The sequence below is a fragment of the Caenorhabditis briggsae genome (assembly GCF_000004555.2).
Source record: "Caenorhabditis briggsae complete genome, chrV, whole genome shotgun sequence".
NCBI classification, from domain to species: Eukaryota; Metazoa; Nematoda; class Chromadorea; order Rhabditida; family Rhabditidae; genus Caenorhabditis; species Caenorhabditis briggsae.
In genome coordinates this window covers 9763771-9786561 of record NC_013488.2, presented here as the reverse complement: position 1 = coordinate 9786561, position 22791 = coordinate 9763771, and the positions used below count along the sequence as shown (strand labels likewise).

The 22791-nt window shown below is 36.8% G+C and overlaps 10 protein-coding genes across 10 annotated transcripts in view; 3 read left to right on the top strand and 7 right to left on the bottom strand.

The window, feature by feature from the left end:
• Window positions 1–541: 541 nt before the first annotated feature.
• Window positions 542–1471, top strand: Cbr-mxl-1 (the record flags this gene model as incomplete). Its single annotated transcript, XM_045237541.1, has 2 exons — window positions 542–859; window positions 1403–1471. 2 exons carry the CDS (start codon window positions 542–544, stop codon window positions 1469–1471), a joined length of 387 nt encoding a protein of 128 aa, XP_045097825.1.
• Window positions 1472–2446: 975 nt separating this feature from the next.
• Window positions 2447–4648, top strand: Cbr-mam-4 (the record flags this gene model as incomplete). Its single annotated transcript, XM_002636431.1, has 7 exons — window positions 2447–2492; window positions 2537–2763; window positions 2807–3229; window positions 3438–3957; window positions 4002–4158; window positions 4205–4272; window positions 4320–4648. 7 exons carry the CDS (start codon window positions 2447–2449, stop codon window positions 4646–4648), a joined length of 1770 nt encoding a protein of 589 aa, XP_002636477.1.
• Window positions 4649–5880: 1232 nt separating this feature from the next.
• Cbr-srsx-33 lies at window positions 5881–6824 on the bottom strand (the record flags this gene model as incomplete). Its single annotated transcript, XM_002636432.2, has 4 exons — window positions 5881–6086; window positions 6141–6518; window positions 6564–6667; window positions 6712–6824. 4 exons carry the CDS (start codon window positions 6822–6824, stop codon window positions 5881–5883), a joined length of 801 nt encoding a protein of 266 aa, XP_002636478.2.
• A 1043-nt stretch (window positions 6825–7867) lies between these two features.
• Window positions 7868–8930, bottom strand: Cbr-srsx-31 (the record flags this gene model as incomplete). Its single annotated transcript, XM_002636433.1, has 4 exons — window positions 7868–7997; window positions 8044–8388; window positions 8436–8673; window positions 8717–8930. The coding sequence occupies 4 exons, from the start codon at window positions 8928–8930 to the stop codon at window positions 7868–7870; spliced, it is 927 nt and encodes a 308-aa protein (XP_002636479.1).
• Window positions 8931–9427: 497 nt separating this feature from the next.
• Window positions 9428–10548, bottom strand: Cbr-col-151 (the record flags this gene model as incomplete). Its single annotated transcript, XM_002636434.1, has 4 exons — window positions 9428–9607; window positions 9651–10159; window positions 10207–10363; window positions 10408–10548. The coding sequence occupies 4 exons, from the start codon at window positions 10546–10548 to the stop codon at window positions 9428–9430; spliced, it is 987 nt and encodes a 328-aa protein (XP_002636480.1).
• A 204-nt stretch (window positions 10549–10752) lies between these two features.
• On the bottom strand, window positions 10753–13230 carry Cbr-lgc-36 (the record flags this gene model as incomplete). The annotated part of the gene is made up of 9 exons (XM_002636435.1): window positions 10753–10923; window positions 11482–11565; window positions 11611–11739; window positions 11786–11852; window positions 11898–12504; window positions 12549–12660; window positions 12706–12908; window positions 12953–13038; window positions 13082–13230. 9 exons carry the CDS (start codon window positions 13228–13230, stop codon window positions 10753–10755), a joined length of 1608 nt encoding a protein of 535 aa, XP_002636481.1.
• Window positions 13231–13605: 375 nt separating this feature from the next.
• Window positions 13606–15084, bottom strand: CBG27063 (the record flags this gene model as incomplete). The annotated part of the gene is made up of 5 exons (XM_045237540.1): window positions 13606–13661; window positions 13936–14037; window positions 14084–14620; window positions 14707–14852; window positions 14900–15084. 5 exons carry the CDS (start codon window positions 15082–15084, stop codon window positions 13606–13608), a joined length of 1026 nt encoding a protein of 341 aa, XP_045100614.1.
• A 710-nt stretch (window positions 15085–15794) lies between these two features.
• Window positions 15795–17927, bottom strand: Cbr-cln-3.1 (the record flags this gene model as incomplete). The annotated part of the gene is made up of 7 exons (XM_045237539.1): window positions 15795–15926; window positions 15969–16433; window positions 16487–16727; window positions 17355–17513; window positions 17559–17680; window positions 17727–17838; window positions 17887–17927. The coding sequence occupies 7 exons, from the start codon at window positions 17925–17927 to the stop codon at window positions 15795–15797; spliced, it is 1272 nt and encodes a 423-aa protein (XP_045097824.1).
• Window positions 17928–21725: 3798 nt separating this feature from the next.
• Cbr-clec-223 overlaps window positions 21726–22791 on the top strand; it is a gene marked incomplete at both ends in the record, with an annotated part of 8694 nt that continues 7628 nt past the window's right edge. The window contains 5 exons of the mRNA XM_045237537.1: window positions 21726–22008; window positions 22055–22133; window positions 22182–22380; window positions 22425–22502; window positions 22549–22589. Coding sequence (XP_045097823.1) covers window positions 21726–22008; window positions 22055–22133; window positions 22182–22380; window positions 22425–22502; window positions 22549–22589 — 680 coding nt within the window. The remainder of the gene's footprint in view (window positions 22009–22054; window positions 22134–22181; window positions 22381–22424; window positions 22503–22548; window positions 22590–22791) is intronic.
• CBG23155 overlaps window positions 22782–22791 on the bottom strand; it is a gene marked incomplete at both ends in the record, with an annotated part of 3645 nt that continues 3635 nt past the window's right edge. The window contains one exon of the mRNA XM_002636438.1: window positions 22782–22791. This exon is cut by the window's right edge and continues 3635 nt beyond it. Coding sequence (XP_002636484.1) covers window positions 22782–22791 — 10 coding nt within the window.

The following is a 22791-nucleotide window of genomic DNA, read 5'->3' as shown; positions in this document are numbered from 1 at the left end:
ATCTTTTGCTAAATGCTCACTTGCTAAATATGCTCATTTGCTAACCTCGCTCATTTGCTAAAATAGTCTCAATTGCTAAATTTCATTTGCTAAATTTTGATCATTTGCTAAAAATGAAAAAGTGGAAATTTTGCTGTTATTTGCTAATTTCAGTACTTTTTGACTGAATTTTTTACAGAATATTCCGGTTTTTGCTTTAAATTTTAGGCTTAGGCTTAAACACCTGTTTTCCGAAAAGGAGTTTCAGCCTAAGCCTTCAATTTGAACAAATCCTCTATTTAGCAAATGATCAAAATTTAGCAAGTGAGACTATTTTAGCAAAAGATCACCAAGCTAATGAGTATTTGCCCATAGTTATGCAGTATTTCGTTTGATCTTGTTCATTCACGGGTTTTCATTTCAATTACTTACAATCCTTGTGATAATAAACTATTCATTTAACCATTTTTCTCTTTTAAGGATCCAGATAAGGATAATGCTCTCCAATTGTTACCTCGCCCTCATGATAGTCAAAAAAAAACATCAAGTAACAACAGTTTAGATGTCTGATATAAGTGACATTGAAGAAGATCAGACTGCTCCTATTGCTCCACCTGGATTACCCGGTCAGTTCGACCCAAAGCGCCATGCCCGAGAACAACATAACGCCCTCGAAAGAAGACGTCGTGACAACATAAAGGACATGTACACGAGTCTCCGAGAAGTGGTTCCTGATACAAATGGAGAACGTGTTCAGGCTTCGAGGGCTGTAATTTTGAAACGAGCAATTGAAACAATAGAGAAGGGTCAATCAGATAGTGCCGCTCTTTCGATTGAATTAGCTGCACAAGAAGCAAAGAATCAACATCTTAAAGAAGAGGTGATTATAACAGATTTTTTAAATATGTTAGTCTGAAAAGAATCGTGGAAGGAAAACGCCAGTGGGCGGACGTGGTCGCAGCTTCCAAAACGAAAGACTACCGTAGTCGAAAAAAGAGGTGGAAAAAAAAATTTTTAGGTTACGGTAGTATTCATTTCGGGATGTCCAACGACGGTTTTCTTCCACAATTTTTTTTGGACTAGCATATGACCTGAAGCTTGTGTGCAATTTTTCCAATTCCGTTTTTCAGATCGCACGTCTGAAAGCCAAAAAGGAAGCTGCAAAGTTAGCAGCGACAGTAACTAAAAAATAAATTATTTCTGTCACACTGTGCTTATGAGCTCTTGAACTAATTATTACTCCTGAACCACTGTAATTTTATGTATAATGAAAATTAATTTAAGCAACTATACCCAAAATGTTATTAAACACGAACAAATGATTTCAGAATGAATACAACTGGATAAGATTGATGGTAAGCAATACATTAGTTTCACTATGTTCCCTTCTGCAATTCAGAACTATCCAAGAAATGTCTTTTAGGGACATTCTTCTCGTTCGGAAAATGCCAAACGGATCCTCCTCATTCTCTCCGTATGCTTCACCTTCTGAATAGCCAGATATAGAGAGAGAGTTTTGGAATTGAAAGAAATGAAGAAAAGAAAAACGAAGATTATCGGCTTATCCGGGGCACACGGCACCCGCTTGTCCTATATCCCCTCGTCTACAGTTTTGTCTTCTCCTCACAATTAGCAGTGTCCGTGCCTCTCCTCCCTCCATGCGCTTGTCAAGAATCCGTCGACGACAACTAACTTTTGCTTTCTATCCTGTAGAAACTTTTTGACTTTCAAAATTATTATATTCAGAAATATGATTTCATTCTATTTTTTCGGAAATTCCTGATTAAAAAACCATATAGGTTCAAAACATTATTCCATTTCCGATTCTGGTTCGTCCTGACTCTACGAAAACCTTCCGCTTATTAGTCTCAACTTTTATTTCCAACAATACTTTTTTTTTCTGAAACCAAATAAAACATCGTATTCTCTTCTTTCTCAGAATTTGGTTTCCGAAAAATGAAAAACCGAAAAGAAAATTAGCATATTGTTTGACCAACCCAGATTTCTCTACCCACCGTATTTGTTTGGCGATGCGGTCCGTCGCTGATATGAGATGTATTTCTGAAAGAAAGATGGTTTCGGATTTCTTCTCAAAATAACGACAATTGCTTATTTTTCTTCTTCCTCCTGAGATTCTTTTGCAGTGGTCACACTAATAGTTCCTTCATGTTTTTGATGCATTCCTCTGTTCCCATTCATCTTGTTTCTTTTTTATTTTCTCTCTATCTTCTCAAATGTGCAACACATTCTTCTTCCCAATTGTTTCCGACTCATTGATAGAGAATCCAGTGAGATCCGTCTCTCTCTCTCTCTGTTCAACCGTATACATTGAATTGACTAGCATGTAGTAGTTTTTTATTCCAAATCCTGATCCATTTGACACCCTTTCCCGAAAAGGCCTGCCTTCTCAATAGTTTCATTTTTCGACATTCTGATTTTCTATTGTTTTCCAGAGAGTTTTACAATTATGATTCGTCATCTACTGTTTCTCATCTTCCTACTACAACAACCAGGTAGACTAAGATCCCCCGAACTACATTATATCTTTGCCATTCAGGACCTAGTGAATCATGTCAACCACCTATGCCTGCTTCCTCATTTCAAAGCAATGGTGTCCCCATAAATGTTCCTTCCTCTCCGCAATATGTTCCTGCAAATGGATCTCCCATTGATCAGTCGGCACCGATTCCACCACCACCTCCACCTCCGCCGGTCAGTAATTCTGAGAATGGACAATTGGAAATGATCAATGCACCTGATAAAGGGGAGAAACGGACCAGAGAGGTAAGTTAAACTGGATAGACTCTCAAACTATTTACCATTACAGATAACTCCTTATCCTGGATACATTCCTCCGCCACCTGCACCTTCGTTCCCAACCCTGATTGACAATTCCGAGATGCCGCAAGCACGTGTGAATCAACAGTCCTCCAATACTTTCCGTTCAGAAACCCCACTCCAAATATTGTCTCCTGATAGTACGAGAAGAGATTTTTCTTGTCCTGATGAGTTAACTTCTATCCCCGACTTCCTTACATGTGTACGTCGCCTGTCTACCGTAACCCTTGATGAGCGGAATATGTCTTGTGATTTCGAAAAAGATTCTGGATGTCGATTCAAATCCATCTCGAGCCCACTGAGCGTTGGAAACTTCCCTAATGCAGACCACTACCGTACCTTTGCATCACTGGCTGGACGTCCAGAAGAAGAGACACCAGTTGGGAACTTTGTATTCTTCATCGAACATCGGGTATGTGTTCTAAATAATCAGATTGTAAAAAAAAGTCTGAAGGGATATTTGACTAGTCTAGCTATTAATTCTTTAATCTTCATGATAGGTCATTCGGAACGTGTTCAGGTTTTTGTGTACAGGTCAGCTGTCTTTGTTACGAAATTTGAAACTTTTCTTCTTCTTCCTGGTTTTCTGGCTGGTTTTGCAAATGTATTTTTGTTTATAGGGCACTGATCCAGAGGATGAGTTTATTATGTCAACACCCATCACATGTCAAAAGGGAAATGGAGTTCTCAAGTTCAATTATTGGATCGTTGGACAACAAGAAAAAGTAGTGCTTCGTGTTTGCACACAGAATCATTTATCCAGGTCTTGTACACAATCCATTTCATACAATGCACCAAGCGCTTCTATTGCGATTGAAGTCGTTCATCCAAATTCTACGTTTTTCGAGTTGGAAATCGTCGCATCTAATCTCGTAGATCCAGCTGTAATTGTTTATGACAACATCGAATACAAAGCTGATCTCTGCGAATGGGACGAGAAGACTGGTATAAAAGAAGATGTCGTTGATGAGAAGCCCATTGCATCCGTCGATTCATTCTTTGAAGCGGAGGAACGACAAGAAGACAAGGATCCGTCAGGAGAATCACAGGGGGCCGACGAATCAGAGTCTTCAGAGAAAGCCACGTTGACTAATCCTGTTCCAACAAGACCGATTCGTTTGTCACCAAGAAGAGCCGAAAGTAGGTTAAAAGTTTATCGAAAAGTACTGAAACTATATTTTCAGTGGAACAACTGATATCGGAGTTGACCGAGGAACGTGGATCAGAACTAATTGAAGATTCAGCAGACCGCGAGGAGCCCCAAACTGTTTGCAAATCATTAAACTGTGACTTCGATCATAGTATGTGCTTCTACAACAATTATGTAAACGAGAGCATGAGGTAATTTTAGGATTATCTGTCAGTTTTATAAGTTTTCTTGTTTCAGTATTTCTCCATGGCAACATGGAAACAACAGAATCGGCAATCCACATACGGGAGTTCGAGAAGGAAGTGGTAAGTCTATCCTGAACAGAATCACACAATCTATTATTAATCTCCAGGGTTCTTGTACGTTGGAACTGATAGTCCTGCCGATTCGAAAATCGTCAACTACATTTTAGAGTCTCCAGATCTTTCAGTAGATGAGGATTTCAATTTGAAAATGGATATTTATCGGCGTTCAAATGATATCACACTCCAAATCTGTCTGGATACACCATTCTACTGTCCGTATATAATAAATCCATTTGAGAAGGAAACCAATTGGATGGAAGGAGAAGAGTTTTTGATTCCAAAGGGAACTTTAAAGGTTTATATTCGAGCTATTCAATGGAGGAGATTCAAGTGGTTGGCCATTGATAATCTGAAAGTGACATCTACCCAATGCTAATTCGACCAAAGCTTTTAATAACAGTCATTTTAATAATGTTATCTTATGTTTCTCCTGAGCTCATTCCTAGTTCTTTTTAATCTGTGCAATTTATCATGAAAACGATCCTGGTACCTCTCATTCTCTTTTTTTTAACCGATATAGTTGTAATCTCGATGATTTTGAATAAGCTTTCGTTCGTTCTTTAAATTATAAGTTTATCTTTACTATTAACAATCACCAAATTCTGTGTGTGAGTGTGAGTGTGTATGTGTGTGTGTCCGGTGTTCCCGTGTCACCTGCCCTATCGAAGTCCAGAATAAACCAAATTTTCCCAAATTTTCACAGATAACCCGAAATAGCCGCGAGATGATGCCCGAGTATTTTATACTTCTAAATGTTGTGTCTGACGTCTTCTAGAGACGTTCTTCAATTTCTACAGGGAAAATTTTTAGAAAAATATTGAAGAAATATTCACGTCATTCCCGTCTAACCGCCTAAATTTTTTTCTTATCCACGCTTTTTCTGAGAGAAAGGTGATTTCTAGAAATATTCTTTTGGCATGGGTTTTAAAGATTTGAAATGGAGAAAAAATTCTGAAACAGGGGAAAATAAAGAGAATAAAAGGAAAAAAGTAAAGAAAGAGAATGCGAGGAAAAATAACAGCGCCCTTTCTGATCACTCGATTTTTCAGAATTCAGAATAATTTTTAAAATTTCCGAACTTAATTTCATAATTTTCAAACTTCGGAATATATACATTTTTGAGATCTTATTCACCGAATTTGCCAAAAAATTTCAAAGTTTAAGATTTTCCAACTTTTCAGTTTTTCAAATCTCGGAGTTTCTAAATTTTCGAATTCTCAAATTTAAATTTCTGATTTTTCAAAGTTCCAAAACTTTTCGACTAGAATGTTTTTCGAAAAGTTGAATTTCTGAATTTCCAATTTTTCAGGTTCTCGAATTCTAGATTCTTTTTTTTTCGTAAACCGACTGGTATATAAACAACAGTAATAAAGAATAAAGCTACAACAATATTTTCATCAGAAAACAACCCTGACAATATAATATGGGGTAGGCTTATCAGGATTCAAAATTTGGTAATTGTATTGGCCCTGGCCGTACTTCTGATCATACTCGTGCTTGGATGAATTTTGAGTGGAACTGATTTCCCGAACAACTTTCTTATTGCTGCTCTATATTCGGAACTGAAAATAGTATTCATTATAAAAGTTTTTAATTTGTCTTCCCAGTTCACTTGATGGTGTAGAACACAAAAATGTTACTTGCACAAGCCATATTCAACCCGATTCCGGCGTAAATCATCAGAATATGTACAGTGTCAATGTCTTCGACCAAATGAATACTTGCAATATTCATCATTGTTACAGTACTCCAGCCAAGAATCACAAATATTACAGTGTACAGAATGGATCTAAACACAACTTTCAGCTGTGTTGCTGAAAAAGGGAGACAGATTTTTTTTCGGTTTTCTTGACTAGATATAAGCTTACCACTTCCAGCAAGACGTTTTAATTTCAGAAATGTAACAAAGTAAACAATTACTACTCCGATGTTGATTATAAGACCTCCTTGATTAAATTTTTCAAACGAATCTCCTGACATCGCAAGAGGTACTTGACAAATTACCATAGTTTTAGGGTCTCGTTGTACAAAAGACGATACGTTGAGATATACTGTATAAATGATTGGGAAGAATAGTTGCAGAATCAGATACATTAATGACCTTGAGCATAATTGACGATATACCATTGGGAATTGGCAAGCCAGGAATCGATCTATCCCCATGGAAAGAAGAAGGGGTCCACTTATAGCAAGGCCGATGCAAGATGGAAGAAGAAGCCAGAAACAAAGTTCTTGGGAGCCAGGACCTGAACGGAGAATAATGAAGAACCTCTGTGGTTATTTCAGCCTACCATCATAGAACAACTGAAAATTAAAAACAAAGTGTCCACATAGGTGAAGCATGTCGGCTGCGCAAGTAAGTGTAATCATATAGTGACATGGCGAGTTGAATTTTCTGTAAAGAACCTTCTTTTCTATTTTAAAAAAGATTTTTAAAACCTTTCTCTGAGGAAGCAAATTATCATTATCATGTTTCCAATTAGCGAAATGATAGCACACATTAAATAGAACAAAGCGATTGGAATAAGTGGAGGTGGTATAGCAGAGATCATTTCTAAAGTTTGAGCAAAGGCATTTTGCATGCTTGTAGACCGAGATTGGTGAAAAAGTGAATGAAATCATGACTTTTGAGACTTTATAATCTAGTTTTTATTCTTATGGTGAAAGGAAAGAGAACAACAGAAGTGATGGTAAAATCTAAAAAACAATATATTCTTTTTTTTTGATAGGTGATAGATATAATGAACAGCTTATGCATTCTTCAAATTTAGTTCCTAGCAAGGCTGGGAAAATAACGACTGCAGCATTTTTTCCCAGCCCTGGTTTTTTTCTGTCATAATCTTCCTGGAGAGTATTTCGTTGGTGTGTGGAACATTCTTGGAAGTAAAAAATTAAAAAAAAAAACATCAAAGAAAACACATCAGGGTATAATTTGAAGAGTTTAAATTCTTTGATCAAGTTTTCAGTAGCAATCCTTGAAAAAATGGCGGTACCAAGAATGAGACTTCGGGGAATGAGAATTTGTGGAGATAAAAACTGGTAAAATTTAAAAAAAAGCTACAGAGGAGAAATCGTTTACAGGATCTAATACATAATTCAGAACACAGCTTTTTTGGGAAAAACAGTTTTCAAACGATCTAGTTCGTTCCTGCTAATATTTCAAAATATCCAGAAAAAATGCCACCGAAAAATTGGTGTTTCACATTTCCTATGAATCCCAAAAATATGTGAAAATTGTGATGTTATCAAAACAGATAACATCCTGAATAACCGGTCAAATATTAACGACTCTATTGAAACTTCTCTATAGAAAAAAAACACGGGAAGCAACATACATGTATTGAGGTTAGTCACGTCTCCCACTCTCAAAAAATGAACTAATGTAAACTCAATTGAGAAATTGATTGATTGAATTTGATTGTCTAGATGATTTGAAAAAAAAACTCGAGTAAGAAATCAAAATACTATTCTCCGAAAGTGAAAAAAAAACAGATCAAAAGAATTAGTAAACGCTTATTGCAAACAACATAATCTATGAGATAACAAACAATTGTTCAAATAATTTCATTCCAATCAACCATAAATTTTGTAATAATTAAAATTGTAGCGTAGCTGGTGCCACCAGGCTCATCCTTTTTGTAGTTCCCGACGGATCGCTCTTGCTGATATCTGAAGACTGAACTGTTAATCCGAAGAGGCGGCGAATTCCAGAACGATATTCAGAGCTGAAAATCAAGTTTCAGTACTTCACGTTTCTGCCTTTCTGCTCACTTTATCGCATAGAACACAAAAACATTAACAGAACAGGAAATGTTGACACCGAGTCCAGCATGAATGGAAACAATCTCAGATATTCTTTGATTTTCTATCAGTCCGATCGCCACGGTATTTCCAATTGTAACCGTTGTCCAGCCAACTAAAACTATGACAACAGTGAAGGAGATTGACTTGAAGACATATTTCATTCTCCTGGCATCTCGTTCCTTGTATCCACGCAGTACAACATAGGAGTAGATGTAGACAATCACAATAGCCACATTGATGACATTACTGGCATAAGTGAAGTATCCGAATGCTTGACGTGGAAGAGCCAAAGGAGCCATACACACTATCTGTCTGAAACGTTTCTAATAGAAGTTTCGTTGATACTATAGAAATATTACGTATTGAAATCTATCAGCTGAGATCCATAACCTATCAGAACCGTGGTAAAAGCCACCGGGAATAGCAATTGAGCACAAAGATAGAGTGTTCCATTACTCAACAAAGTTCTATAATTGATTGGGAAACGACAAGCGATGAGTCTATCGAAACCAATCGCCAGCAACAGAGGACCACTGATACAGTATCCAATAACTGTGTGGAAAAGCATAAAAAAGCAGTTAGCTTGACTAGAGGTTTCTGAAATTTAGAAAATGGTTATAAACTTTTTGAGTTGACTCACCATCTGTGACCAACTGATAATTGAAAACAAAGTGACCGGATACATGAAACAAATCAGCAAGACAATTCAGTGTAATCAGATAGTTGACAGGAAGTTTGAACTTGGATTCTTTCATGAATACCATAACCATGATACCATTGCCAATTATTCCAACTACTGCACAAACTAGATAGAACAGAGCAATAGGAACAAGAGGCCAGTTAGAGTCGATCATTTCAAATGAAAAAAATGAGAAAAAATTGGGACAACTTCAATTTAATAAATCACAAAACAGCTCAATGGACTTTTTCTACTTCTCAATATAGCCACCCTTCATAAATTATCGCTGACCATAAACTGATTATATCAATCAAAGAAAAGTTGGTCTAATATCAAAAACCGGAAGTCAACGGAAATTTTGTCTAAATTTGATCTTTCGGTTCTATCACAAGTGCTCCAAATGACCAAGATGACGATTCTACTTTTCTTGTCCCACCCCACATCTCTAATTGATGCTTTCATTTGGACAGTCTATAATTTATTTCTAAATTTATATCGGCACAAGTCCAAAGTCACGTATTTTCTAGCTGATGTTATAATAATGCAATTGATGTCGTTGGTCAAGCCAAATTGGGAAAATTTTTCGGGAAGGAAAAAAAAGAATAAAGTTTATGATTATTCGATTTATTGTATAAGAAAATTATGTTGAAAAAAGTTGGTCATAAAATTTTGTTAAGCAGACACTCGAAGTTTTCTAGATCTTCTCCAATCGGCGGAAGTTACATCCACCTCTGTTATCTTCACTGGCTGCTTTGAACCCTTCGGAGTGTAATTCGCGAATTCATCACTTTTTCCTCGTTTCGGACATTGACAATAACCTGAATCTGGTCCAGGACCCCCAACTCTTCCAGGCTGTAATAACACTCATTAAATGTATTCACAGATATGTTCTTACCATTCCAGGATGTCCGTCTCCACCAGGAACGCCCGATTGTCCAGCTTTACCTTGTGGTCCTGGAGAACCTGGTAGTCCTGACATTGGATACCCGCCATCTACTCCTGGAGGACCGGCGTGCCCAGGTCTTCCAGGAGATCCAGAAGGACCAGGTGATCCAAATGATCGTGTTCCCGATCTTCCGGGTTGACCGGCGGCACCATCATGCCCTTTCCCACCGTCCATACCGCTATCACCAGGTATTCCCGGCCATCCAGTTGGACCTTTTTGCCCTGGAATGCCATCCGAACCGGGAGCTCCTATATCTCCAGAGTGTCCCATTGGACCAGGTCTACCTGGTAGTCCCTGTGGTCCCATTGGACATTGAATACAACCATTATATGGGAGTTTCATAGAAAGGGATATTCCAACTCCTCCAGGGCTTCCTGGATGCCCAGAAGATCCATCTTCACCTGGGTGTCCGGGATGTCCCCGTGGTCCGGGATGTCCTGGTGGGCAGGTCACTGGCACTGGAAAACCAAATCTGATTTTATATTACTGTTAAGTAAGTTCATACTTCCTCCACCTTCTGGAACAGCATAACTATTCATTGGAGGAATAGTGACGTATCTTGGTTGTCCATTATTATTTCGTGGTGGTAGTTTAATTCTGTAGACAGCCCGTTTTTCTCTGATAGAATCGGAAATCAAATTCCACGCATCATCAGAATATTTCTGAAATTCTTTATTCTGATAATTTGCAACCGAATACCACCAACTTCAAACATTTTTAGATCACCATAAGCCAGATCTTCAAAATCTCCAATCTCTTGAAACAGTAGAAACATTGCCAAGAATACAATTAAAAGCGATAGAAGAATGAAAATAATGGCTGAGAAAAGCAGATTTGTGTGCTTCATATTGTCTATATTTTCAGAATATAGATCTTGTTTTTATATTGTTCTGAAACAAAGGGAACCAATGCAAAAAATAGAAGAGAGGAACCGAACGAAAGTAAAAAAAAATTTAAAAGAGGTAAAGTGAAAATAACGATTAATTACTATAAAACTAGTGAAGAAATAAAGTGGTTGCGTTTTGAAAAACGAGGAAAATGTGATGATTTTCTAAAAATTCCTAAAATCATTATCGAAATGAAACTTGAACTGTCTGTTGACATAAAAATCATAATACAACGCAATCGTCAAAATGAATATTAGTGGAGCCACAACGACAGAAATCTTGTCGATTCGGCTGATGGAATTTTGAGCCACCCCGAATGGGTCCGTTTTGATATTCTGAAATATTACATTTTTTATAATGTTTCGTTGTTTCACTTTTTAGAGTTTTAAGAATCGGGTTGGGTAAGAATTTCCGTCAGATGAATAATGTTCATTCGCATTAGGGTCTGTTTTTTATTGCAGTAAAAAAGGCAAAGGCTTCTGGACAAAAACGATTGAATTATTGCTTTTTTGTTTTTCGCCAAATTGATGCATGTCTAGAAAAAAGAACTTTTTCTATTATTCTGGAACAAAACAATCAGAGCTATTGAAGAGAAACGCAGGTGGCCGAGGCCGATGGTCCCACAACAACAACTACAGTAACCCAATGTTTTTATTTTCAGAATTTTTTTCTCGATTTCCGTACTTTTGTAATTTTTTTGACTATAGAAACTTTTAATTTTTCGACTTGTCCGGGGGAAAATTAACAAAGAAAAACGGCGAAAATAACCTAACAACGAGAAAATAAATTCTGAATATTGAAATAATATTCGGTGCTGTAGTTTTTGTTGTGGGACCTTCTATCTTTTGTACCATTATAATAACTATAGAATTAATTCCAGAAAAAAAACTAACGTGATCAATCATCCAGTAATACAATCGCCATCCAACATTTTCCTGACGAATCGATTCAAGATTCAAACTACTTTCAACTTCATTCTGCAATAAGAAGCATGATTTTCTCTATTTCCTTTGAAAAAGTACCTCAATCACATTCGTATTCGTAGTTTCCATATGACTTATCTTTCTCATCAACTGAATTGACTCGAATTGCTCACTCTTTTTCGGATGACGAACTGACATAAATCGAGTTGTTTTATTTGGAAGAGATCTCTGAAACCTCTTTGTGATCAAGTAAAATACGATTCTGACGAATTACCGTTATTGACACTGGTTGAGCAGCATTTCGACGTTTAAATGAGGGATATGATCGATTGTTTGTATTTCTAAAAACAAGTAATAATCAAAGAAACTTGCTAAAAATTACATACTTTGGAATTTGCTTAATTATTTGTCTCAATCGTTCTCTCTCGACTTCTTGAATCTCCGGGTCTCCCGTGTTGTATTTAGTGTGATAATGGACTACTGTAAACTCCACCATGCAAATCAAATGTGTAAGATAACAAATCCAAATGTAAACTTCGAGAGCTGTGGGACTATCAACTTTGGGAGAGTCTGATTTGCTATCCAGAGATATCAACACAATAGTCAGCACGTTTGTGATGCCGATTCCGATTCTTTCGGCAGTTGCTTCTCGTTTTGTGAAGAATGCCACCCAGCATAACAACACAACAAGTGCACATGGGACATAGAAGTTCATCAAGAAGTATCCAAAATGGCGATCAAAATAAAATCGAACTTCCAAAGCAGAATACTCTTTATCTCTTGTCAAATTAGCAGCTTCATAAACTTTGAATCCGGATAAAGAGAACTGTGGAAGGTCAGCAATGCTTTCATAGTCGATTTTTACTCCATTGTCCTCTCCCATTATTCTCCATTTGTATTGTACTTCATCAGATGAATAAGCATATGAACCAATTATCAGACGGCATGCTTGCTTGTCAAGTGGATAACGACTCATGTCCATTTGACATTTGGCTGCAACAAATTTGAGAATTTCATAAAAATTGTGATCGCAATACCTTTCACTGTAATTCTACTCGAGTATAAAATTGTTCCATCGGTTTCCAATCGCACTAGACGATTCGGAGTTGTGATTCCATGAACATAACTTCCAGCTCCATTCCAGAAGTACTATAATTTCAGAAATTTCCAATACGAGACTCGCATTTTCAATACCGTATCAGGCTTCCAGATTTTATCGAGCATAGCCATACTCAGAGAAAGTTGTCGAAAGCCAATGCCGCTATTATTAAAGTGTAATCTATCATCTGTCCATTTTTGGCGAAAATAGCAATTGAAGGAGTAGGTGTATGCCAGATCAGCGACTGGACCCATTGTTCGAATGAAAAGATCAATGTAAACTTTGGTTGGTTTTCCTGCTGTAACGGTATTTTGAATATAATGGTTTTTCTTGAAAGCTTACATTTGAATCCAGGCCGGAAATGTTGATCATAGTTGTTGAGAACATCATTCAGAAGATGGGTGACGTTTTGAGCAACTCCAGATTCCCTAAAATTCAGTAATCAGTTTACCCAAGTTATTAATATATTACCTTCTGACAAACGTATCTCGTTTAGAACGGATACTACCTGGTCTTTGATATTTGACGTTTTCAATTCTAAACTTGAATTCTTCGGTTTGAACAGGTATTATCAGAATCAATATTAGTATCAAAATGAGATTAGGATATCGAAGAAGCATTCGGGAGGGCGAAAATAGAAAGAAACAAAAACACGGCACCGCCCGACTTTATACAAATCGTTTCTCTGCGTTTCTCTCATCTTCACACTATTCCAGAAGCAAGAAATCAAGGCTTGTTAGGGCTGTTGAAAGGCGAAAACGGTCCCCAGGGAAGTGGAAGTCGAATAAGAAGAAGAAGACGTGAACTCTGCTGATTGAGAAGAGAGATTCGAAGAAATGGTGTCGAAAAGTTTATGAATGATTTGAGATAGAAAATAGACAAAAAAAGAGAGAAGTGGAAACAAGAGGAAGTAAAACGAAAAAAAAGAAAAGAGATATGTCAAAAAAGTCGGTTACTCTTCGAATATGAAACGATAAATTATGATAGATCGATTGTCAAATACTTCGTTTGAATAGTCTTTCCGTTTTGATTTTCCGTGCGACTCGGACACCTGAAAAATGTCTTAACTTACTGATGAAGAGACTTCTTGTAATAGAAGGGCACCTAACTTTTAACTTTGAGCTGACTTTTCTCGGTTTCTGTGAAAGATATAAGAAATTTGTGAACTGAAGAATTGTTTATCATCATGTCAGGAGTGTTTTGTGTTAACACATTTTTGATATCTTGCATAGAAATTGAGATGATTGAGCTCAAACTTGACAGTGTGGGGTCTTTCTTTTACAGGGTTTTTCGGTCCCTTCATAATGAATTATTCTAAAACTCACATCTTCTCCACGTCTTCTTTGTTTTTCTGTGTGAAATAACATAGAATAGTGTGAATGCAGTTCCTTGGTGTGCTTGAGTGAATAATGAGTAAAAGAGCAAACCTGAAAAACAAAGTCTTCATAAAGATACTTCAAAAAGAAAGCCTACCACCCGTATACGTTTTCATAAACTCGAAATATACACATAACAACATATGAACAACTGGAAGGACAACGAAAAATGCTTGAATGCCGCATGATATGAGGAAAGAAATTACAACTTGCATATGATATCTCATTGTTTGAACTGACATTGTATCCTTTGCAGATTGAACAATTGCTATAGTTGTGAGACTACATAGAACGAAAACAAATGCGAAAAGAACAGTTACGGAACAAGCAACGATCATCATAACTGTGAATTCCCAAGCCGTTGGATCCAGAACGTAATATTTGGGACACAAGATAAACTCTAATTTATACTTTTGATAAAATTCTCTTTTCCAAGCAGTTTGATATTCTATGTTGTCCACTCTAAATAATAGTAGGATACTCCCAACACTGACGATCATCAAGACATAATTAGCGCTTGCTAGTTGATGAGCTCTTCTCAAAAAAGTATTCGTGGAATTCTTTCTCAGAATCAAAGATCTTGATAATAACATTAGACGACAATGAGCAATAAAGAGAGTTGTCGTGTTGATACCTGAAGGAAGAAGAAGTTTGGTGTCAAAATATGATTAACTTTTTTGATTTGCATAGCAGGGTTCAGAATTTGTTTAAAAAACTCACCATGGTGAAGGACTAAAGCAGCTATCAGATATGTTATAACTCTCGGGTAAATGTTCTCTAAAATTCCACCAACTTGAAGACCCAATACAGGAATTGCGAACTGTGGATAGAATAAAGTAGACATATCAATTAATTCAAGATAGTTTCTGAAAAAATAATCTAAAAATTGTAAGGTTCTCCGAAAACAACATACAGAATGACTGCTATAAACTGTGCGGCTCGGATATACTGACTTTGAGTATCCGAATAGTATTTCAGTAGAAAAACCGCTGTTGCATAAACTGGAAATCCATAAACTGGAGCCCAAAGAACTGCGACGTTTTGCCAATGTTGATATTGATTAAAATTGCATTGTGAAAGGTTTAAGGGGTTTTCCATCAAAATAATGAACAACTGGAAATAAGAGATTAGAGCCAGCGAGATATATAATAGAGGGGAGGAGACAGGTGTAGTTTCTGTTGAAAATTTAATTATTTCATGGGGCACTCTATATAATCGTGGAAGCAGCTGAAATTTTGAGAATTCTAGGAACTAGATGGAAATTTAAAAGACAAACGTCTAGTAATGAATCCGAAAATCAGAAATTTCCGAGCATGTAAGACCCTTTTTGTCTAATGTAATTTGAATTTTTTTCTTTGTTTCTTCTTCTGAAACTTTGTTTGGTCCAAATTGGTCCTATTCTGTTGGTCCAATTGATTTTCATCATTTTAACTCGTTATGAACGAAATCACATGGTGCATCCAACAAGTGTGTTTGGCTTTTACTTCAATGATAATCTATGATATTTTTGTCATGCTGTAGCATATCCAGGAAGTTTTTCAAAACACCGGAACTCTCCCTTTCATTGATAAATTGAACTTATTGAACTTAATTTGTAAGCATTTAAAATTAGATTAAAACTTCACATATGCATTCTTTGATTCAAGGTGTTTCCCTCTTGTACACCATCTGCTGTTTTGTTGATTTTTATTATATCTGCTTCATAATTTATCATTCATGAAAATGCATTTTTCATCTGCTCAAGCCGATAATTTTTCAATTAATTACATGTTCAATACATCAAATTTCAAAAAGTTGAAGATCAGACGTCATCGATGTGGTGGTTTCATACCGCATACCCAATTGTAGAGTGGAATCGACAAGAATGCGGCAATATTAGTTCCTAGGGAGTTGCCCATTGAAGCAGCTGATAGCGAATATTCACGGACATCCGGACTGACCTGTAAGAAATTAATTTTTGGAGATCAAAAAAGTCACCTCACTTTTTTGTGAATTTTATTGTAAGTGTTCACATAGGCAGATCCTCCTAACAATCCCTCGAAAACAATCAATGCAAAAATGATAATAATTGTAGGAGTGAACCAATAAACAGCTTCAAAAAAGAAGAATACCATATTTGCACATTGAAGAATCGGAAGACACCAAATCAACCATAAAGGCATTTCGAAGAACTTCACAGAAGATCGGGAAATGAATACTCCGAGTTGATAAAGCACCTGATACCAGCGATATTGACTGGAAAGTGGAAGATTGAGACCTTGAGAACAGTTAAATATAATTAGTTCAGTAAGTCCCTGATTTATCATGTACTCAGCACAATACACGGTTGCCAGTGGAATCATTAGGTATAGAAGAGGTACTATCAATTTCAATCTTTCCATTACTCCAAGTTCTCTTTGCGGAACTTTTTTAGTGTTCAATACATCTCCTCGTGCTTCAGCGGCTTCCTAAAAATTTCTTAGCTGCTAAGTTGATCAGATTTTAAATCTTCAAAACTCACAAATACATCTCTATCATAATTGTCGGGGATTATCCATGTCTTTGGATTGAATGTGGGAGAATATACAGTTGGCGGAATAGTCAATAAGAAAAAGTAAGCACCTGCAAAGAGGACCGGAATGAAAAGTTGGGCAAGAAGAGTGTTAGAAGGAGAAAGTCCGGCTTGAGTGATGAATGCGTAGGAGAAGGATCCGATTAAACCAGCACCCCCAGTTCCTGAGGACCAGGATGCAATTGTTCCTCTGAATTCAAAAGATTGAACTCCTGATGTTTAGTGTGAATATTAAAAAGATTAAAGGTGGTGTACGGTGAAATTTTTTATTGCATCAAAATGTGCAGAAATGCATGTAGATTCCCATAAAAATAAAGAGAAAATTCAAAAAAAATTCCTTCATCGAGAAAAACGCATCGAAAAATACGCTGGAAGCCCTTAGGGACGAGGTTTTTTCTAGGCCGCCCGGTGAGTAAAAGCGCGCGAATTCAAATTTTTAAAATTTTTTCGCTCGTTTTCACTTTTTTTCGGTTTTTTCAAGAGTTTTCCAGGTTTTTGTCAATTTTTCTTCCAGATATATCGGAAAATTTGAAAAAAACAGTGAAAACGAGCGAAAAAATTTTAAAAATTTGAACTCGCGAGCTTTTACTCACCGTTCGGCCTAGAAAAAACCTCGTCCCTAAGGGCTTTCAGCGTATTTTTCGATGCGTTTTTCTCGATGTAGGAATTTTTTTTGAATTTTTTCTTTATTTTTATGTCAATCTACATGCATTTCTGCACATTTTGATGCAATGAAAAATTTCACCGTACACCACCTTTAATGAATCAATAGACACTTGCAATTTATATTTTTTGCTACTAATTGGAGATAACTTACGGTACATAATGCGCTGCCATCGCCAAGAACGTAATTTCTCCGATTCCCTGACCCAACGATGCCATACATACTCCTGCTAGGGACATTGCAATGCTTCCAGAATATGCAACTATGAAATATGAAGCTGCTTGTAGGACGAAAACTATAACTGCTCGGAATCTGAAACCGAACTTCAGATGAACTTCAAGTTGTCATGCTACTCACCCAAATGGAAATCGATGCATAAAAAATGGAAACGTGGTTTGCACGACCAACGCTGGGAGGTTATCAGCTAGAAGGACAGCTCCAGCAGAAACAGAGTTACAGTGTCTACTCGTTAAACCGGTCTGAATAATATAAATGCTCAAATTTTCCAGAATAAAAACTCAAAACCTCACAGGTGTTACTGGTATTCGTCGAGCCGGTCCCTTTTTGATTATCTAGAATATCTTCCGCAGCTGATAACATAATGACATACCCGTAATTGTTACACAACCCTAGTAGCCTGCAATAAATTAGAGTCTGTCAAAGTAGGAATTGATGGAAAACGTACCAAAAAGCTATTATATCTCGAGCGTTGGTCCAATTGACCATTCTTCAAAAAAATGATCACAGTGGAGACGCACCGAGAAAGAAGGAAACAAAATGAAACAATGCAAAACCGGCTTATCAGCAGTACAACAGCAGCAGCACATGGCTTTCTGGTAAGTCTTATCACTAAAAGAAAAGTTAGTGGCGGAGACACATATCAAATGAACTAGTGACATTCTAGGTTTTAAAAAGTGAAAATTCCGGCCACATACATCAAACCGGAGTAATATGTGAACTTTGAAGTTCCGTTCTTCTTACTTTCATTATAATGTCGCTGATTTAAACATTTTAAAAGGTAAATTTGTTTCTTCTCGAATTATCAAATCATCATTCGCTTCAAAAATATTCTTCATGAAATTTTCCTGTAATTTCCAATTAAAATTATATTACCACTGTTGGAAAAATAAGTTTTCGCATTCTCAGACTCGGGCCCTGTTTCGGTTTGCTCGGAGTCTGAAAACGGATAATCCGATTTTCCGATTTGTTTCAAAAAAAATCATTCTGAAAAGAACGATACGTAAAAGGAGCACCGGCAATATTAATGTTGATTTTCGCCTTTTCAAACCTGAAGTTATTGCTCTATGCGGTGTTGAATTAAGTTTTTCGAAAAAAAAAACGGAAACAATCGGATATCCGATTTTCCGGATTGTGTTTTCCAATTTAAGTCTGGTCCAGTTTAAAGTTATATAATATATATAGGCACCGCAATGAAAGGGGGCGGGGCGACCAAATTTTTCTCCCCTTTTCAGAAATCCATCTTTGAAGGCTTGTACCGGGCGTTAGAAACCCATTATTTTTTTGGTGAGAACTTGTCCCTATGTAATCGACTACGCTGAATCCAATGAAATTATCAGTTCTTCGATAACTTTATTATTTTGATTCGAAAACTTCGAAAAATAGAAGTGGGACTGACAAAGTGGACTAAAAGTGTTGGATGGAAGTTCGCGCCATTAGATTTTTTAATGGATTCTGATAGTTTTTGAACTGGGGGATTGGATTTTGAAATAAAATCAAAATTCTAACGACGCCCTTGTTTCACAATTTTCAGCCAAAGTTCCAGCTAAAATAAATAAAAAATTTCAGCGATGACCCCAATTTTTTTTTTGCATATTATGGTAAAACTAAGTCTTGTGTATACTTCTGCCAATTTTCAGAAAGATTGAATACCTCTAAGTAGTTTTGATACTCATCCGAAAATTCCAAACTTTCAAAATTTTCAGTTTTTGGAAGTTTTGAAGGTGACACAGGTGAGCGCCACCGATTTTCTTTTCACCATAAGATTCTACGCAAAATTTGCCACTAAGAGCAATTATAATTAAAAAATTCTATCGACGCCCTTAATGTGTTATACGTCTGTTTCCTTATCTATCATGGAACAACTTGTAAAAAATAGGAAAGAGGCAACACCGGAAGGAGACGGCAGGCAATGAAAAGTCGTCCTTTCCTCACTCTCATGTATTGCTTCCAAGAGAAGTGCAGCGGTGGCAGACTGGTTAGTGGGCGCGCGCACCGATCTGAAGACCGAAGTTCGCATCTCCCATGGGGTTTTTTTGTTTTTTTTTTCCCTTTTTTCAATGGGCCACGGTGTTTGCACAAAACAGAAAGTACCGTAGTAATTCAGAAAGTTTGTGATTTTGTTGTTTTTACTATAATTATAATTACGATATGTCTGATTCATCTTCAAAAATGGATCCTGAGCCCCCAGAAAAACGGAGGAAAGGAGGTATTGTTAATCAATAAATTATAGTAAAATTTTGAAGTCTGAATGTTATAAACTTATTCTTTTCGTTTTTTTACCCTAAAAACTGCTTTTCCGACAAACCAAGATGCGATTTTGATGAAAAAACAGCGCTCGGAATAGCGCCACAATGAAACCGCGCCGCAGCTAAGCCCCGCCCACTTTTCTGCGCACCGCAAAAAAATGAGGAGAAATTCAGTACATTGAGGTCTGGTATAAAAGGGGCTGTAACTCGGGATTGAATGAAGATTTTTCCCTGAAATTTTGGGAATGGACTTCTATAAAGTAGGAGAATACAATCCAACAATAAAAACTGGGAAAAGTCTATTTTGAAAATTTTGTTGTGGTGCCTAAATATATAATAATTTATTGATCAGAAGAAAATATGGCACAAAAGTTATAACGGGAGCTCTAGATAAAATCCCTAACGAGATGAACCTAGAGAATGGGGAAGAAAATGGTAAACATGTAAGGTTGGCAAGATATTTTAAAAAAAGGGAAAAGGTGAGCAGAAAACTAAAACCAGGTGATGGAAGATTGGATTAAGGTAGAAAATTGACCGGGAGTTAAAAATTGGGGAGTATTCCTTACAATTGCATTCCAAATAGGGGCGGTGGTGAAAAAGAAGTCATCGGAACATTTATCTGAGAGAATATGGGTCATAGGTCTCCTAGGACAGTCGGAAATTTTTAAGAAAGAGGATAATTCTGGCATATAAGAGGCGTCACTAATCATTTTGTAAAGCAGCATAAGTTTAGATTTAAGTCTACGATGTCTGGTAGAGAAGAGGTCAAGTTGGGAGAGACGATCTTGATAAGAAGAGTATGAGAAATTGCATTTCTGGAAGACTTTACGGGTGAAGAAACGGAGTGGGGATTCGAGTTTTTGAGAGAGTTTGGAATTGGGGGGAGGAGAACAAATTACTGAACAGTACTCAAGAGAGGGGAGTACGTAGGTTCTGAATAAGTGAAGGTAGAAAGAGGGGTTGGTGGATTTGAAAGGTTTCAAAAGTTGTTTGGATCGGAGAAGTGAAACAGCAACCGATTTGTTTATGTGTTGGGTGAACTTAAGTTTGGAGTCGGTAATAAGTCCTAGATCACGAATATTGTCTGAAGAATCATAAGCTGAGGAGGAGATGAAGAGGGGAGCGTGCTTGTTTCTTGAACCAAGGCGTAGAAGAGAAGTCTTTGTATGAGCTAGAGGAAGCTTATTGTTAGTGGCCCAGGTATCTATAGTGTTGATTCCAGATTGTAGAAGGAAGGGATCTTGGGAATAGAGTTTTATTTCGTCAGCAAAAGCAGAGAAGTGGAGACCAGTGGGGATACTTTCAAGAAGATCATTAATGAAAATGTTCCTTACCCGTTTTCTATTTTGAAAAGTTTCATTTGTTCAGAATATCGCTGACAATGTGGAAACGTTCCTCTCAACATGCCAAGAGTCGAAACGGAGAAACATACTGAGCCAAGCAGAAAGGATCCCAAAAATTCTGCTTTTGAAAGTATATCTCTCCGATTGAAGTACATCTCTCCAATAACCTATCTTCGGTCAATAAATTTAGTTTTTATCCCTATTGGGATCCGATTTTTTTCGCGTCACTGTATGTATAAACCACAAAAAAGTTGTGAATGGGAACTGTCCTGGGACCAATTATAATAAAATCGTTCCTCTTTTTTTTTCCTTATGGATTTTCTAAAAATCATAACAAAGAACACATTTCTAAAGTTATTATTTCCTTGATCCTTCCTTTTCATTCTTCCATTGTTTTAGACAATTTTTTAAGCTTCAGATATTCAATCCGGAAAACCAAAAGCCATCATAGTTATTTGTTCAAAACTCCACCTTATTCTTGGAGCTAAATCTGAATTGCTTGAGCACAAACATCAAGCATTTTCTTTGCCGAAGTGTAACATTGGTCTTACTAAAGTCTATTTTGCTTTTGAATACCTACTTAATTTGAGAACTTCCTAGTTTACCGCCTACATCTCATAGACCATCGGTTTAGTTTTATGCAAGCTGGTATAAAAGAAAAATCTATTTCTGGTGCATTCATTTTATTCTCTGAAATGGCTGATAGAGAATGGATAGTTGTAACCGATACTGCTGGCCCGGTTGGCTTTTGCCTCTCAATTATTTCTAACACCACTCTGCTGTTTTTAATATTCTCTAGAAGTTCACCAATCAAAGGGCCATACAAGAAAATGTTGATCGTATTGTGTATCTTCACAGTTTTCTATTCATTCGTTGAAATAATGCTCCAACCTCTGATTCATCTCTATGATGACACTCTGTTTTTGATTCAAAGAAAACGTTTTGATCTGTCTAAAACGATTACAAGATTGATCCCAAGTAAGATTTCAATACAGAAACAATTAATCAAAATCGGATACTTTAGCTACTTACTGTTGGTGCTACGCGATGAGTTTCTGTCTTTTTGCTCTACAATTCTTATATCGATATGTGGCAGTGTGCAAGTATTGAAGTCATGATATAGTTCAATTCTGACACACTAAAAATTCCAGACCTCAATACGTCGGCTACTTTGCTGGCTGCTACTTTTATTACTGGTTGGCTCTTATCTTATCACTTGCTACAAGCTGGGGTTTGACTGCTGCTTTTATGTTCCCCCAAACGAATCGAACGACCGAAAGTTTTCTTTATGTCATCGAAACTTCTTACGACTTGGATCCGTATTGGGCAGATTATGTGGCTTATAAATATGTGAGAACTCTACCTAAATCCATTAAATTAACAGTTAATTGCAGTTTGACACCGATGAGAATCATGTTCGGCACATAAATGTTCTCAGTTTCTTTGGCGTTTTGCAACATGGTCTTGTAATAGTCAGTTATATTTTTGGAAATCCAAAAAAATTGAATGCGTTTTCAGAGTTTGAGCTTTGGCACATTGTTTTATTGCGGTGTACAAACGTATGTGAACATCAAAAAGCACACAGGAATGTCCGAAAAAACTCGAAGTCTTCAGCTACAACTTTTCAGAGCTCTTGTTGCTCAGGTATATTACCATTGCTAAGTAATTACTCAATTTCGATTCAGACTTGCCTTCCAATGTTTATGATGTACATTCCGATTGGGTTCATGTTTTCTTGTCCTTATTTTGATTTACAACTCG